The 18,786-nt window shown below is 38.8% G+C and overlaps 1 protein-coding gene across 1 annotated transcript in view; it reads left to right on the plus strand.

The window, feature by feature from the left end:
• Nucleotides 1-18,786, plus strand: part of gclc (glutamate-cysteine ligase, catalytic subunit) — a 39,316-nt gene that overhangs the window by 12,028 nt on the left and 8,502 nt on the right. Inside the window, exons 4-14 of the mRNA XM_082153896.1 lie at nt 2,885-2,998; nt 4,145-4,203; nt 6,090-6,226; nt 6,304-6,378; nt 9,757-9,873; nt 13,889-14,027; nt 14,973-15,085; nt 16,133-16,225; nt 17,197-17,301; nt 17,534-17,615; nt 18,107-18,219. Coding sequence (XP_082010022.1) covers nt 2,885-2,998; nt 4,145-4,203; nt 6,090-6,226; nt 6,304-6,378; nt 9,757-9,873; nt 13,889-14,027; nt 14,973-15,085; nt 16,133-16,225; nt 17,197-17,301; nt 17,534-17,615; nt 18,107-18,219 — 1,147 coding nt within the window. The remainder of the gene's footprint in view (nt 1-2,884; nt 2,999-4,144; nt 4,204-6,089; nt 6,227-6,303; nt 6,379-9,756; nt 9,874-13,888; nt 14,028-14,972; nt 15,086-16,132; nt 16,226-17,196; nt 17,302-17,533; nt 17,616-18,106; nt 18,220-18,786) is intronic.

The raw sequence follows: 18,786 nt of genomic DNA on the forward strand, positions 1-18,786 counted from the left end.
CCACCGTTGAGGTTTCTGAGGTCTTACTCGTGCCCAGGGCTGTACCCACCGTTGAGGTCTCTGAGGTCTTACTCGTGCCCAGGGACGTACCCACCGTTGAGGTCTCTGAGGTCTTACTCGTTCCCAGGGACGTACCCACCGTTGAGGTCTCTGAGGTCTTACTCGTGCCCAGGGACGTACCCACCGTTGAGGTCTCTGAGGTCTTACTCGTGCCAAGGGCCGTACCCACCGTTGAGGTCTCTGAGGTCTTACTCGTGCCCAGGGCCGTACCCACCATTGAGGTTTCTGAGGTCTTACTCGTGCCCAGGGCTGTACCCACCGTTGAGGTCCCAGAGGTCTTACTCGTGCCCAGGGCCGTACCCACCGTTGAGGTCCCAGAGGTCAGGACCTCTGCCATTTTTCGTGCATATAATGAAGAGCAGCAAAACACCCCTTACGGCATTGGTCCTGGCTTTTGTTCACACAGGGCACGTTCCGGGACTGATCCCAGAAATGTTACTAGATCCCCATCCCGGCATCAATCCTGGCATCGATCCTGGGACGTGTTTGCGTTCACACAGAAGGCACTCTAGCAATTTTACGCCAATTTCCCGGGATCAATGCGCTGTGTGAAAGAGGCTTAATAGAAATGCAGTTCAAAATGGCCTTTCTTTAAATGCAAATGTTCTTATATTTCATTTGTGGAGGTAAAGCATGTACTCACTACACTCCTAATTACAAGAAGAAGAAAAAACTGCTCTTAGACTGGGTGTGTGACGGGCTGTGGATTGAATGGGGTTTGGCTGAGGAGAAATTGAGAAAAACATTATTATTTTAACTTTAGCTTTAACCCTGTGTGTGTGTGTCTCGATATCTTCATGAAGTGGTGTAACTGGTCACACTGCCCACTCCTACTCTCTGGACAGCGTGTTTATTTCTCCTAGATAAATGGACTGTTTAGTGTTCACCCACATAATTAACAACACGACTGTTTTGGGCTGCATCAGAAGTTCTCATATAAATGACAGTGATTTATTGAGTCTGTATAGTTGTTCCAGTTATAAGGAGATCTTCTTATTCAGTATGTATGTATTAGGGCTGGGTATCGATTAGGATGTTCGCAAGCTCTCAATTTGATTTTCGATTTCGATTCTAAATTCGATTTTTGATTCCGATTCGACTCAATGAATATAGATTTAATACAAATCCTATATTTTATAAAGAACAGTGAACATAAGTTTACAAGTGGTTAATTAATAAAAAGAAATTAAGAGCCACAAACCTGTATATTAAACTCTTTTTATTTTATTTTAGGTACATTAAAACAGAGCCCAACTCTGTATTTCAAATGCAATGAATAGACAGGATTTTAGGATTTTGATGCAAGATGAAAAATGTATGCTGAAAATTGGACGTGTCAGAACCGATGCCTTGATCAAACACGATCAGGTTATTTTATGTTTAAGATAAAACACATATAATCTCACAGCATTAGCTGTAACATGGAGACTGAACAGTGTAGGAAAAAACTAATACTGGCTTTTGGGTGATCAATAAATAAACATGGAAAAAAATCGATTCGTGCCCTTTGAAATTTTTGAATCGACCACATTTAAAAAAAACGATTCATCGAAAAAATACATTTTTTGGCCGAGCCCTCGTATATATGTATATAATGTATATACTGCTTTTCAAAAAGTTTGGGATCGATAAAACTACAAAACAAACGGTAATATTGTGAAATATTATTACATTTATGATTATCAATGTTGAAAACAGTTGTGTACATTTTTGTCAGGATTCTATGATTAATAGAAAGTTCAATGAACATCATTTATTTATTATCTTTTGTAACATTATAAATGTCTTTACTGTCACTTTACATCATTGTTGAATGAAAGTATTAATTTCTTTAAAATAAATTCGTACTGACCCCAAACTTTTGAACGGTAGTCTTTAATGTTACAAAAGCTTTCTATTTCAGATAAATGCTGTTCTTTTAAACTTTCTATTCATCAACATTGATAATGATAATTAATGGGGTTTTTTTGAGCGTCAAATCATCTTATTATACTGATTTGTGAAGGATCATGTGGCACTGAAGACTGGAGTAATGATGCTGAAAATTCAGCTTTGATCACAGGAATAAATTACACTTTACTAGATATTCACATAGAAAACAGTTATTTTAAAGCATAATAATATTTCACAATATTACTGTTTTTAAAAAATAAAAATAAAAATGGAATAAATGCAGCCTTGGTGAGCAGAAGAGACTTATTTTAAAAACATAAAAAAATCTTACCGACCCCAAACTTTTGAACGGCAGTGTGTGTATGGCTTGTGACAGAAGAATAAAAATGATGAAACTTGATTTGCTTCCAAGCTAAAATCTGTTTGAATGAGTTGGGTGTGCCTCGTCTGTGTAGATAACATTCGCCCTTTGACCCCACAGGCTTTATTAACCCTGATAAAAGATGCAGGCAGATTTGCCTTTCAATGCTTTTAAAGGGGTGGTATAATGCCCTTTTCACAAGATGTAAAATAAGTCTCTGATGTCCCCAGAGTGTGTATGTGAAGTTTTAGCTCAAAATACCCCACAGATATTTTTATATAGCATGTTAAAATTGTCACTTTTTGAGGGTGAGCAAAAAAACGCACCGTTTTTGTGTCTGTCCCTTTAAATGCAAATGAGCTGCTGCTCACTTGCACAGGGGGCGGAGCTTCAAGAGCTTGAACTTTGCAGATGTTGTTTATGCTCAAACAGCAACATTACACACTAACTAAAGTTAGAAAAATTAAATCATTATCAACCACCCCTTTAAATCACGTGTAATCACGTGTAGAGTTGCAATGTACGATGCAAATGTGTTGGCTATATATTTTGTGTGTGTGTGTTTTGTAGGTTAGGCTGCCCAGGCTTCACACTGCCAGAACACAAACCCACACCTGTTGAAAAAGGGGTGTCGAAATCTCTCTTCTTCCCCGACGAGGCCATCAACACACACCCCAGATTCAGGTGAGAGATCATGTGACCCAGGCCACTAACAGCTATCGGTTTCATATCCGAACGAGACAGTGTGAGTTGACCTTGCAGCTGAGTGTGTTTGAAGTGTCATCTGATGCAGAACAATGTGAAGTTGTTTGTGTAAGCTAGAGCACCGAGGCATTTCAGGGGGGTTATGGGAAACCGGTTCAACAGACAATGATCTTTCACATACCAGTAGCTGAGAGCCTTAGACACGCTGTTCATCTGCTCTCTCTAAAAGTATTGGTGCTACCATTTATGTTTGCTCATATTTACCCCTCATCCTTCTCTCGCACTATTAAAAAAATATTTATAATTTTTCCAGAAAGCTTATTTTATTTCATTTTGATAATATTTTTTTCTATTTTTAAATGCAATTTTTTGGAGATTTTTTTTTATTTACCTTTAAATTACTAGATTTGATCAATAAATAATAAATAAAAAGTAATTTAAGCACATTCCTCACTCTCTTTCAACTTGTATTCAAAATAACTTTTTAATTAAAATGCTTTTAATTCAGCTCAAAATATCTTCCGTTGTGTGTCTTTGCAGACCTCTTGTAGAAAATAATAATATAAGATGATATTTCATGACTCTAGTCTAGATGGCCTTATAGCTGTATAAGGAGCAAATGAGCTGTTCCGCTGGGTCCTAAAGTCAGTTTCTCTTCAGTATGCATTCCGATACACATGTAGACATTATAATTTTTTTTTTTTTTTGGTAAAGTTTTAGCATTTTAATTTAGAATTTTGAGCATTTTTAGGTTTTTCTAAGTGTCCTGAAGCATTCCTCGCATTCCGTTAATTCCTAAGGGTGTCAAATTGACCCGCGAGGGAAGGATTTTTACTCTTTTTAAATTTCAACCACAAAACTCCTCGAATCCATACATTTTTTGTGTGTATTCGTGGTTCAAGTGTGACAAAAGTCCTAGGGTCTTGGATCCCTCTGATGGACACTCAATGTTAAAAAAATTAATTTAGGGAAGGATGAGGTTACAGTAAGTTGAAGATTTCAACCAGCCACTAACTCTAAGCACATAACTCATCCTGCACTGTGTAACTATGTAATGTTTCTAAATATTGGCTGCAGCTGAATGAGGTGTGGATGCTTTGACTAATGCATCAGTGTGTGTTACAGCACTCTGACCAGAAACATACGCCACCGGAGGGGAGAAAAGGTGGCGATTAACGTGCCAAGTAAGTCTTTTGATTTTTGTTTTTTGTGTAAATTATAGATATTAGAGTTGTTTCTGTAAGTCAATCTTGCTCTGGAAATAAAATAAACCCTATATGTCTGGTTTCATTTGATCTACTCTATACTGTATATTGTTCTGTATGTGTTAGACAGGAAGGGCACAGGGAAATATGACATTGATTATGGGTTTATGTGAGGACTGTTTGAAGTTCACTAAAATGTAATGTTATATTTTTTGAAGCCTAATGTTAAAAAAAGAATTACATTTTGTAATGTTTTCAACATTGATAATAATCATAAATGTTTCCTAAGCATCAGATCATCATATTATACTGATTTCTGAAGGATCATGTGACACTGAAGACTGGAGTAATGATGCTGAAAATTCAGCTTTGATCACAGGAATAAATTACTACTTTTTTATATATATATTCACATTGAAAATAGTATACTAATATTTCACAATAAAACGGTTTCTTACTGTATTTTTATCTAATAAATGCAGCTTTGGTGAGCATAAGGGACGTTTTGCAAAATCGTAATGTTTCCTAAGCAGGATTTTTGGACCAATGAGATTTCACAGTGGGCGGAGCTACCCAGTGATGACATAAATGACATAAAGAAGGCCCCTATTCACATTGCAGCAATTTAGGATACAGATTCCTGTGAAAGAGGGCGCTTTTATCTAGGGATGCACCGATATATTTTTGTCCGATAACTCTTTTTATACCATGGTCTGGGTGAATACTCGATTCTGATTGGCTGCAGGGTGTCCATTAAAAAGTGATAGAGGACACCTAGTAAAGGAGTTCTGGTGAAACTGACTGTTTACCGTTCGAAATTACTAAATAAATGCGCTGGCTACATCAGCTGTGAGTAACCATAGCAACAGGCAGTAAACTGAAGGGTTCTAGAGCTGAGCGGACTATAAATATCTCCGGTTGCTAAATCAGGCATAACCAGGGAAACCAAGTTATTGTTTGTAAAAACTTTAGATTTCGATTGTAAAACTAATTAAAATATAAACTAATGTTTTAAAAATGTGTTATTTGGCAAGTGACCATGGTATAAGCGGGTTAATGCCCGACGAGGTGTCCACTGTCAGGTATTAATGGACTTCGGCGGAGGCCGCTGCGCGTCGGACGGTTCACGCCTCGCCGTCGTCCATTAATACCTGACAATGGACACCTCGTCGGGCATATTAACCCTTACATATTTGAAAGCAGATAACCGATATATTGGCCGATAAATCCAAATTCAATTATTTTTAATAATTTTTGAAGACCTGATTACAAAAAGAAAAGTCTCATGATTAAAAGTCATGTCCCAAGCACACAATTATAATGATGTTCTCATTATAATGTTATGTGGCCGATATGACAGACGCTGCACATGTTGCACTGAACCGTATTTTCTTTTTTGATTCAAATCATATTTCAAGCAGTTCAAAACCATCAAGTGCGAATCTGAAGTGTCTCAGGTGAAGGAAATAATCCATTATTTATCAGTTTTAATAATATATCGACCAAATTTTCTTATCGGCCCGAAAACGATGACATTAAAAATGACCGAATATTGTACGATACTGATACGGTGGCCGATATATCGGCATCACTACTTTTATCGCTTCGCTCCTGCAAGCTTGGGAGGACATTCTGCAAAAAGTCAAATTTGTTTAGTTTCAGAAGCTCCGAAAATTAATCATACACCATATTTTATTTTTTTTATTTTTTTTTGCTAGTGGGTGTAGGACACTGGTTCACATAGTTTAATTTATGTAAGTGAAGATAGCAAGGTGTCTGAATAAATGTTAGTTTTACTGTATATTGCTGCATGTTTTCTGTCGCATTTCGAATGGCTCATCTTTTGACTTCTGTGTCCTTCTCAGTTTTCAAAGATAAAAACACCCCGTCTCCGTTTGTGGAGACGTTTGCAGAGGACGATGGAGAAGCGGCCCGGGGAGCCCTGCCCGATCACATCTACATGGACGCCATGGGCTTTGGCATGGGCAACTGTTGCCTGCAGGTGAAGTCACGTTCTCTCTCTTCGACTTGCATTGACAATACTGGGGTCATGTGACTGACATCGGATCTATGTTACAGGTGACCTTCCAGGCTTGCAGCATCAGAGAGGCGCGCTACCTCTATGACCAACTGGCTGTTTTCTGTCCAATAGTGGTAAGAGAACACGGGTTAGAGGAATGCAAAGTCTCAGAGCTGTCCATGTTATATTTCAACTGAGTGACAAAGGCAAAAAGTAAATAAAGCGCAACAAGAACCGCAATTACAAACCAAGTCAGGTTACACTCGTTACAGTGTAATTAAACATTTAAGTACTGAGTAATATTAAGCAGCTACTAGGGCTGTGCCGGTAAACTTGACAACCGCACCACCGCGGTTGTAAAGCGCCACTGCGGTGGCTGAGTAGCACCGGTGGTGGTCATTACATGAACATTATGACACGAGTGGAGCACAAAGCTTTGTTTACACAAGAAATAATAGGTTAGCAATTAAATCTTACATTGCAGCCATGGAAAAGTTTGGATTCATGATGAATGAGAGAGTTGTGCGTGAGCCCATAAATTTAAGCTTTGTCCGCTTTGAATTCTGGTTTGCGATCTGGTCATCCGATTATCAGCGAATTTAACAATATTCCATTAGTTATTCCATATAGAAAGCTTGAATTGTCTACTTTCAAAACGAAAATAAACCGACTAGCATATGCTTATGAATTCCGTATAAAGTGTGCATTTGTCACGCGCGTTCACTGCGAAGATGACGGGTCAGCATCGTCAACTTCATCTTTGCAGCCGACACTGACACAGAAAACACTAGTTTATTAATAAACAATTCAAATGTCTCCTTGCTATATTTGACACATTCCTAATCATTACTTTTGCCGGTTCTTTTGTCGTATTCTTTCCTGTGGTAAAGTAGAAAAAACGCTGTAGGACAGATAGCCTACGGTTTGTGCTTGTTATTAGACATATGGTAATTGGTAAGGCGCGTCAAGTTTATTTGTAAAGCGCGTTTCACACGCGCAGGTGATTTTGTTTCGCTTTCTCTGGCAGCGCAATATCAAACATAGCCTAAATGCCTTGCCCTTGTGGAAGATCAAATTCGGTCTTCATACCTATTACAACAAGTAGAAAACATGAAGATATCAGAAAAGAGATCGATGGTCTCTTTCCTGTTCGTGTCCCACATCCCTCTCAAAGCACAGAGCGGAAGGCTATATCACACGTCTTTGTGTGGAAATATTAAACGTTTTTGTTTTTTAAATAGATTCAACTTTATTATATTATTTAAGTTACCAGTATTTACTGATATTTATTTCAATACTTTCCAGGCTTTAGTTTGTCGTTTCTTTGTTTTTTTTTATTTCACAACAACCCCCAAACCACTGCACCACCGCCGGTAGTTGGTCCATTACCACCGCAGTGGTAAAAAACTGCCACCGTCACAGCCCTAGCAGCTACATGTACTTACTATAGGGTTAGGGTAGGATTAGGATTTAGTTGAGGGTTAATTGCATGTAATTATGCATAATTTACTGTTAATACTATTACTGGTGAGTAAATGTAAAATAAAGTGTTACCCAAGTCATGTTGAAAACAAAACGGGCAGACTGTCTCTGATGGAAGTGATGTGAATGAATCATATCGAAAGAATCATGTGAAACACAAGCTAGCAGAGAAGGGCACACTTTATATTAGATGTCTTTACTATGTACTTGCATTAAAAAAAGTTAGGTAGTTTTGTATGTTTGTTGGTATGAGTGGGTTAAGGTGTCAACAGTGTAATTATAGATGCAATTGCAGAAATTAATTATAGCTGTAATTACATTCAGGTATTTTGTTTTGTAAAAACATGTATGCACACAATAAGTGCATTGTATCAAGTGATTAATTTAAATTAGGGCTGTCAAGTGATTAACATTTTTATCTAATTAATCGCACATCAATTTTCGCTGAGAAATGACCCCCCCTCCCCCCACACGCTCCCAAATTTTTTTCATTTAAAGTCATTATTGTGTTAGATGAGAAAAGCATTGAAGAGACAATACAAAAAGTAGCGGTAACACTTTACAATAAGGTTACATTAGTTAACATTAGTTAACATACACTTGTTATGAACTACACTTATTAATCTTTGATAATGTTCATTTTAACGTTTACTAATACATTATTAAAATCAAAGGTTGTATTTGTTAACATTAATGCGCTGTGAACTAACATGAACAAACAATGAACAGCTGGATTTTTATTAATTAATGATTAATAAATACAGTAACAAATATATTTATCATAGCTAGTTCATGTTAGTTAATACATTAATGTTAACAAATGAGACGTTATTGTAAAGTGTTACCAAAGTAGCTTTAGAAAGAAATATTCTGTTTCGACATATAATTTATTACACATAAACTTTTAAGGCTATAATGTGGCCTTAAATTTTTTTTTTTTTCAGAAGTGCATCTAAAGTGGCATTTAGGGATATTTACACTGTTTAATGCAGCTCAGAGGTGGCATGAATGAAAAATGATACTCTAAATATGAAACTAAAACCGCCAGCGCGAGGTGGCGATCACTATCTTAATGAGTGAGTCATTGAATCATTCATTCACCCGACTCATTCAAACAGTTGATTCGTTCAGGAACGAAGCAAGTGACCGTCTTTAATAGTGAGTCACTGAATCGATGACTCACTCGATTCGTTAGTAACCGCTGTGTGTTGCTCAGAGACATGCAACAGTTCGGCTGTGACTTTGTTTTGAACTATTTTATTAAAACTGACAAATGTTGTCTAGAAAGTACCAATATTAAATTCTTGATTATTGTATAAAATTAATATCACATTTGCAATCGTGCTGATATTCAGAACAAAACTGCTCTTGCTGTGTGATATGGCTAAACTATATCATATAATATAAATATAAGACAAAACCCATATGTGGGCATATTTTTGCTCTCATAATCATGAATTTCAGTGCATTTCATTTTCAACTGCATGCTAATAGAATTTCATCACTCTGCATCATGATCATAAACTAAACTTTATGCAGTGTTTTATTTATATTATTTATCTATAATTTATTTATATTAGTACATAGTAGTTAAAGACACTTAATATAAAGTGGGACAGCAGAGAAAGTAAAACTTTGCATCCCAGAAAAAAAATATGATTCACCACTGTATTCAAATTCCTGTTTATACTGTTGTTTAATAAAATGTATGTAAATATGGGGAGATGGACTTGCAAACTTTCATGCATGATGTTACTGCATGTAGGACTGCTTTTAAAAAATTAAAATAGCATTCAAGTTGTGTTGAATTGAATAGAATTTAATTGGAGTTTTAAAAAAGGATCTTCCAACTTTGACCCTAGTTGACAATTTACCATCTTTACCATTATACATGAAGTAATATATAACCCACCGTCATCATTTTCACAGTCTTGTGTGCTTAGCAGTTTTACAACCTTTTAAGACTCTGTTGTTAATGTTTCCAGAAAGGCACAGTGTTCAGCTCTCAGTATTGATGTGTGTTTGTGCAGATGGCTCTCAGTGCCGCCTCTCCGCTCTATCGCGGACTGGTTTCAGACATCGACTGCCGTTGGGGTGTGATCTCTGCGTCTGTGGACGACCGGACCCGAGAGGAGAGAGGCCTGGAGGTGAGGACACCTCACACCTGCACACAAACACAACTAATGCTCAAGACTTTGGGCCATATTCATAAAGCAATAGTTTCCTTTTCAAATTGCCCTTTTTCTGGGTTTCTTGCTCTATGGAGCAAATTACCTACTGTTTTTAAAGGGATAGTTCACCCAAAAATGAAAATTAGCCCATGATTTACTCACCCTCAAGTCATCCTAGGTGTATATGACATTCTTCTTTCAGACGATTACAAGAGTTATATTAAAAAAAAAAAGTCCTGACTCTTCCAAGCTTTATAATGGCAGTGAATTGCTGTTTCTGTTTTGAAGTCCATAAAAGTGCATCTATCCATGATAAAAGTGCATCTATCCATGATAAAAGTGCTTCCATTCATGATAAAAGTGCATCTATCCATCATAAAAGTGCATCTACCCATCATAAAAGTGCATCTATCCATCATAAGTGCATCCATTCATGATAAAAGTGCATCTACCCATCATAAAAGTGCATCTATCCATCATAAGTGCATCCATTCATGACAAAAGTGCATCTACCCATCATAAAAGTGCATCCGTCCTTCGGATGAGACGTAAAACCGAGGTCCTGACTCTCTGTGGTCATTAAAAATCCCAGGATGTCTTTCGAAAGAGTAGGGGTGTAACCCCGGCATCCTGGCCAAATTTGCCCCTTGGCCTCTGTCCATCATGGCCTCCTAATCATCCCCATATACTGATTGGCTTCATCACTGTCTCCTCTCCACCAGTAAGCTGGTGTGTGGTGGGCGTTCTGGCGCAATATGGCTGCCGTTGCATTATCCAAGTGGATGCTGCACATTGGTGGTGGTTGAGGAGATTCCCCCTTCTATGTAAAGCGCTTTGAGTGCAGAGAAAAGCGCTATATAAATGTAATGAATTATTATTATTATTATTATCTATCCATCATAAAAAAAGTGCATCTATTTATCATAAAAGTGCGTCTATCCATGATAAAGGTGCATCTATTGATCATAAAAGTGAATCCATTCATGATAAAAGTGCCTCTATCCATGATAAAAGTGCATCTATCCATCATAAAAGTGCATCTATTCATCATAAAAGTGCGTCTATCCATCATAAAAGTGCATCTATTCATCATAAAAGTGCATCTATCCATGATAAAGGTGCATCTATTGATCATAAAAGTGCATCTATTCATCGTAAAAGTGCGTCTATCCATGATAAAGGTGCATCTATTGATCATAAAAGTGCATCTATTCATCATAAAAGTGCGTCTATCCATGATAAAGGTGCATCTATTGATCATAAAAGTGCATCTATCCATGATAAAAGTGCATCTATTGATCATAAAAGTGAATCCATTCATGATAAAAGTGCATCTATCCATCATAAAAGTGCATCTATCCATCATAAAAGTGCATCTATCCATGATAAAAGTGCTCCACAGGCTCCAGGGGGTTAATAAAGGCCTCCTGAAGTGAAGCGATGTGTTTGTGTAAGAAAAATATCCATATTTAAAACTTTATAAAGTAAAATAACTAGCTTCCGGCCAAACGAACATATGGATTCCATGTAAGTCTAAGCGCAACTTATGTGAGTAATGCGACATACTGCTGATATTTACGCCACGCCATGACACACTACACTACTTCTGACGTCACAAGTTGCGGAAGAGTTGAGACTGCGTATGATCGTTTGGCCGGAAGCTAGAATTTTACTTTGTAACGTGTTTAATATGAATATTTTTCTTACACAAAGTCTTCACTTCTCTTCAGAAGGCCTTTATTAACCCCCCGGAGCAGTGTGGAGCACTTTTATGATGAATAGATGCAATTTTATGATGGATAGATGCACTTTTATAATGGATAGATGCACTTTTATGGACTTCAAAACAGAAACAGCCATTCACTGCCATTATAAAGCTTGGAAGAGCCTGGATGTTTTTTAATATAACTCTGATTGTATTCGTCTGAAATAAGAAAGTCATATACACCTAGACCTGAGGGTGAGTAAATCATGGGTAATTTTCATTTTTGGGCGAACTATCCCGTCAAGTTTTTTGGGCTTAATTCCTTCACTAAATTATATAATTTTATAATTACAGACTACATGATGATCCGTAACGCCCTCATCTACAATAGACCACCGCACTTCAGTAATAATTAGAGAGATCCCAGACCTGTGTGAATCATACATGAAATGACTCCGTTAATCATTTAGAAAGAAAACGAATCTCATCCAAATGAGAATTTACAAAGTGAGAACTTTGTAAGTACAAATGTTAATGTCAAATGACAATAAAAGCTGCGTGTGTAATAATTAACAAGGCTGTCGGAAGATCTGACGGCTTCTGATGTCAACTGGTTTACAGGCTAAAGTCTTCTGAAATAAATGTAGTCAAACTTCACTAATTCTGGGTCACTGAGAACCAAAATGATGCTTAAAATTGTTGATTGGCTCTAGTTTTCAAGATATGCTGTTGGGTTCGTGTATATGACCCTTGACCCTTAAGAATAGCGGAGGATAAGTGAGTCATAAAGATATGGGATCTCAATGACTAAAATACATCTTTGTCTGGATCTGTTAATAACTCTATGTCTGGGTTTGGACAGTACTTGCTTTTTAGGGCCAAACAATGAATGATGCAATCTGACGCTAGTATTGCGTTATATATGATATGAGTTGCATCATGTTATTCCTAATAATCATGGATGATGCAATCATAACGAAGCTTGCATCACAAACGGAAATGGAGTACATCAATGCTTGCAGACGAGAGATGCTCCATTTCATGAATACAAGAGACTAGACAAGAAGACAGGACTGAACTACAGTATACATAGTTTTTTTGCTGTTTGTTTCATATAAATCTGATTTATATTACCCTTTAGCTGATTTTAACGTGCTATTACAAGTGACAAGTACTGTCAACACAATATACATAGACTTGAAATGTAAATATCCTAAAACATCTTGGAAACAGTAGACAATTATTTGTCATGTTCTTCACATCAAAATACATAATAAATAGTGTGGTGTATCTCTGAATCAGACAACGACTTACATTTTTTTAGACCAGTGTTATCAGCCAAGGCCAATATCTCAAAATAGACAAATATATCAGCCAGGCCAAGCATTTACCTCAGTTTCAAATCACTCTGGTTTTTTTTGTGTGTTTTTTTAAAAACCACAGACGATAAAGATCACCTATTGTGCTTTTCCCATGTTCATCTGTCTTTAGTGTGTAATGTTGCTGTTTGAGCATGAAAAAGGTTTCTGAACTCCCTGAAACGCCTCCATTGTAGTCTTGAGTTTCTTCTGGGAACGAACACGTCACAGTATTCCTCATTTAAATAATTAATGCGCAGAATAATTAAAGAATAAAGGGGCGGGGCCTGGTTGAGTTAGTTAGTAGTGTGTTGAAACTGGCGGTTATGGTAAGAGGCGGGACATTTCCCAAACACACTCAAAGCGCTCGACCAACCACAACACACTGATCCAGCCAACCGATCAGAGCACAGTGTTAGCGAATGAACGAGACGGAGGGAAGTTAGCGAGTGAACGAGGCGGAGGGAAGTTAGCGCGTGAACGAGGCGGAGGGAAGTTAGCGCGTGAACGAGGCGGAGGGAAGGAGGGAAGTTAGCGAATGAACGAGACGGAGGGAAGTTAGCGCGTGAACGAGGCGGAGGGAAGTTAGCGCGTGAACGAGGCGGAGGGAAGTTAGCGCGTGAACGAGGCGGAGGGAAGTTAGCGCGTGAACGAGGCGGAGGGAAGTTAGCGCGTGAACGAGGCGGAGGGAAGTTAGCGAGTGGGGGCTGCACGATATTGAAGAAAAATGCGATATGCGATAACTCATTATGCGATATGATAATGAACGTTGGTTCTTGTATGAAAAGTTGGGATTTTTTCTATCATTCTATCACGAATGCGCTTGTCGCACATCTACATTTAGAAGGACGAACTTGAGCGCACAAAAAATGTGATGTGAACATAATATGGCCTCTCTAAAATGAATTCTCTATCTGTTTCTTTGCAGCCGCTGAAAAACAACAAATTCAAGATCAATAAATCCAGGTATGATTCGATTGACAGCTACCTCTCCTGCTGCGGCGAGAAATACAACGACATTGAGCTGACCATCGATGAGGAGATCAACAAGCAGCTCCTCGATGCAGGTGAACACACACACACTGACACCCCCCGTCTACATCGACCTCAGTGAGAAGACTTTCCTCACTTCTTTGTCCTGTTGACGAGAGCAAATGTAGACGGCATCTTTGATTATAATAGGGGCTTTCGCACCGGAGGACCTTTTCATAGTTCCTAGAACTAAGTCCTAAGATAAGTTCTCGGTTATCGGCGCGTTCGCACCGCAGGAACTAGGACCGAGTTTAGTTGTAGGAACTCCTTATGGGGGACATAAATGAGCTCATACTTCAGAGTCGGTCTAAACCAGCGCTATAGGATCTACAGTGACGTTAGTGTTCGCTGATTGGCCGAACGCATGCAAAACACCAGCACCCGCCATTTTTAAACACACAGATTATAGCCTATATATTTACTCCAGAAACTAACTCTACGAACATGGAAAACTGATAGATTGACCTCTTGACCTTTACGCTGAGGCGAAAACCCAACGCAACTTTGAGGAGACCAAGAGAAACATGATTATGTATTTCTGCTCAGCAACACTGGACATCAATCACACGACACATGCTAATACCTTTTCATATACTGTCTACTTTCTATATATAACAGTTCTATCTAATAACATATCAGACAGGAGTGTTAGACAGATCGTACACTAATGAACACGGAGAGTGCGAGCGCTGTGTGTTCAGTCGTTCTCGGCGCTGTCAAAATAAAGGTCACAACAACAAGCGAGTCTCACGTCACTTCAGAGTTCCTACTGGCGGTGCGAATGCAACCAGGAAAACGTTCCTAGGGGAACCATTAGTTCTCAGGAAAACACCCTGGAGGCTAGTTCCTATAACTACCCGGAGCGAAAGCCCCTGATGTGTTCGGTGTGCGGCTCTCGATGCAGACGGTGTGAAGCGTGACTGTGCTCTCGTCAGCTCTGTTCAGTGTGTTCAAGCGCGCTGTGTTTTGCACTCTTGCAGGCATTGACAAACTGCTGGCCCAGCACATCGCACACCTCTTCATCCGAGACCCGCTGTCGCTCTTCCAGGAGAAGATTCACTTGGATGACGAGAATGAATCGGACCACTTCGAGGTATTTAAAGGAGTAGTTCACTTCAGAATTCAAATTTCCTGATGATTTACTCTCCCCACGTCATCCAAGATGTTCATGTCTTTCTTTCTTCAGTCGAAAAGAAACTAAGGTTTTTGAGGAAAACATTCCAGGATTTTTCTCCATATAGTGACTTCAATGGGGTCCAACGGGTTGAAGGTCCAAATGTGAGTTTCAGTGCAGCTTCAAAGTCTCGACACGATCCAGCCGAGGAATAAGAGTCTTATCTAGACAAACCAGCCGACATTTTATAACATAAATAAACACTTATACACTTTTAACCACAAATGCTCGTCTTGCACTAGCTGTGATGCGCCACACATTACTTAATCAGGTTGAAAGGTCAAGCATGACGTAGGAGCAAGAACAGACCCAGTGTTTACAAAGCAAACGTGCAAAGACTAAACCAAACGGCATTTATAATAAAAGGTAAAACATTGATGTTGGACGATTTTGAAGTTGGAGGAGTACATGAGATGGAGTTTTTCGCCCTACTCTACAGTTTCCTCCTACGTCACGCTTGACCTGTCAACCTGATTACGTAATGCGTGAAGTCGTGGACGTGCAAGACGAGCATTTGTGGTTAAAAGTATATAAGTGTTTATTTTGTTATAAAATGTCCGCTGGTTTGTCTAGATGAGACTCTTATTCCTCGGCTGGATCGTGTCGAGACTTTGAAGCTGCACTGAAACTCACATTTGGACCTTCAACCTGTTGGACCCCATTGAAGTCACTGTATGGGAAAAATCCTGGAACGTTTTGCTTAAAAAACCTTCATTTCTTTTCGACTGAAGAAAGACAGACATGAACATCTTGGATGACTTGGGAGAGAGAAAATCATCAAGAAATTACTACTCTGAAGTGAACTAATCCTTTAAAATGAAGATCAGATTTCTACTGTTCTAGCAAATTGATCAACATTAACAAATAAGGAAATGTTAATATTAGGCCAGTGTTTGCCACATAGTTGGAACGATTTGTTCATATCGCATGCGAAAATGAACTATGGTTTTATTTTGCATGTTCCAGAATCTTCAGTCAACCAACTGGCAGACAATGAGGTTCAAGCCCCCCCCTCCGAACTCTGACATCGGGTGGAGAGTCGAGTTTCGGCCCATGGAGGTATTAAACACACACACTGTCTGTGTGCCACACGATGCTAGCCGATGCGACTCCACTGACTGTGTGTTTAGCCAAGCTTAGACGTATACAGGGTGCTGTGTGTGTGTGTGTGTGTGTGTGTGTGTGTGTGTGTGTGTGTGTGTGTGTGTGTGTGTGTGTGTGTGTGTGTGTGTGTGTGTGTGTGTGTGTGTGTGTGTGTGTGTGTGTGTGTGTGTGTGTGTGTGTAAATAAAGCACGAACCACGGAGTATTTCATGCACCTGTTAATGTAACATTTATAGAATAACTATTAGTGAAGAAATATCAGAACATGGAATATTTTAATCCATTTTTACGTTTTAATTCATCAAGTAGAGCCAGATTTCACTCTAATGCAGTGTCTCCCAACCACTATTTTGGTAGTATGTTGTCAGGTGTGCCATGGAAAATGATCAAATTCACAAAAATATTTGAAAATAAATGCTACAAATAAATGTATTGTGTTATCATCACCAACAACATCATACTTGTGTTTCTATCTGACTTAAGCTCAAGTTTCACATTAAATGCGAGCACTACTTTAAATATAGCCTAATATCTAGATTTATATGACATTTGAAGCAATGCATGTTTGTGCAATTTTGTTATATTTTTATATAGTGTGCCATTGGACTTGGGAAACGCTGCTCTAGTGCCTTGTCCTTTACTCATCGCTCTTACACATTATAAAACCCGATTATAGAACAGTGCATATCGCCACTCGGCCGGCTGTGCCAAAACACTTATTTATGAACTTCAATATTTCATACAAAATGCAATATAGCACAACAGCATGTTGTTTTGCATGTCAACATAGACTCCATCCATCCAGAAATATGACATGACATGATCTTGACTGATATTGTGAAATTCACCCTATTCTATGTGACATTTTTGGGTTTGTTTTGAAATGCATAATTATGTAACACCATTTAATTTTTTATTTTTTTACAGGTCCAACTGACAGATTTTGAGAACTCTGCTTATGTCGTATTCATCGTTCTTCTCACCCGTGTGATCTTGTCCTATAAGCTGGATTTCCTCATTCCATTATCAAAGGTGTGTGTGCGCGCGCGCGTGCGTGTGTGTGCGTGTGTGTGTGTGTACGTGTGTGTGTGCGTGTGTGTGTGTTTTTTTACACGTTTAGCATTTTAACTGATTTATGCACAGCAGAAAAAGTGTGATTCTAGGAATGATTTTAATTGGCAGAGATACTGTGCATATTATTAAAAGTAGAAATGCATCCAAGACATTTGTATTTTTGTAATGTTTTGCAACTCTTCTGGTTTAGGTCGATGAAAATATGAAAGTTGCCCAGAAGCGAAATGCCGTGCAAGAAGGCATGTTTTATTTTCGGAAGGACGTCTTTAAAGGTCAGTTGACAGTAAAGTTAAACCGAGGTCATTATCATTTATATCAGTGTTATAAAGGCAGAGCTGAACTCATGTCATGTGACACTGCATGCTGGGTCCACGTTTACTGTATATTAAGTCTCTTTAACTACTATGTACACTTTTAAATGAATTATTTGCTTCAGTGCACTTGTGTACATACAAGTACAATATAAAAACATGTATTTAACAATAACTGCATGTAATTCATTTCTGTAACAACATCTATAATTACATAGTGATGATAAGTCTGATTCTTTTCCGTGAACTGGTTCTTTCGGACTGTTTGTTTCAATGAAACAACTCTGTGTTTGTGGTCCAGGGTCACATATAGTGCATAAGCTAGTCTTAATCATAATCGCACACATTATCTCCTGAACCCCCAGAACCCCCCACAGCCGTTTACTTGTTCACCTCTCGTGAGTTTGCAGGTCTGAGTTAAAGAATTCTTGCATGATTCTGATTATCTCCAGGCTGTAACCCAGTGTTGGACCCGCCGTCCGCGGCTCAGAACGGGGTGGAGAGCGACGCGAGTGACGGGGAAGAGTTCACACTGATGAGCATTGACACCATCATCAACGGGAAGGTGTGTGTTTCTCTGCTCTCCCACCGTCTTTAAGTGTGTTCCTCTGTTTGATGTGTGTGTGTGTGTGTTCAGGAAGGGGTGTTTCACCCGTCTTTAAGTGTGTTCCTCTGTTTGGTGTGTGTGTGTGTGTGTGTGTTCAGGAAGGGGTGTTTCACCCGTCTTTAAGTGTGTTCCTCTGTTTGGTGTGTGTGTGTGTGTGTTCAGGAAGGGGTGTTTCACCCGTCTTTAAGTGTGTTCCTCTGTTTGGTGTGTGTGTGTGTGTGTTCAGGAAGGGGTGTTTCACCCGTCTTTAAGTGTGGTCCTCTGTTTGATGTGTGTGTGTTACACTGTGTGACACTGTCAGTGAAATGTGACCCAATTCCGATTATTTTGCTCATAGGCCTCGTTTACACTGCAGGTCTTGATGCCCAATTCTAATTTGTTAACTTTATCCGATTTTTTTCGACCGTCCGTTTTACACGTTCTTTCAACTGTGACCCATATCCGATTCATGTGTTTACACTTGCCATACTATCTGAAACATCGCGCATGCTTAAAGGGGGTTCTTGCACAGATGGGCGGACGCGA

The sequence above is a fragment of the Leuciscus leuciscus genome, assembly GCF_965113295.1.
Source record: "Leuciscus leuciscus genome assembly, chromosome: 22".
NCBI lineage: Eukaryota > Metazoa > Chordata > Actinopteri > Cypriniformes > Leuciscidae > Leuciscus > Leuciscus leuciscus.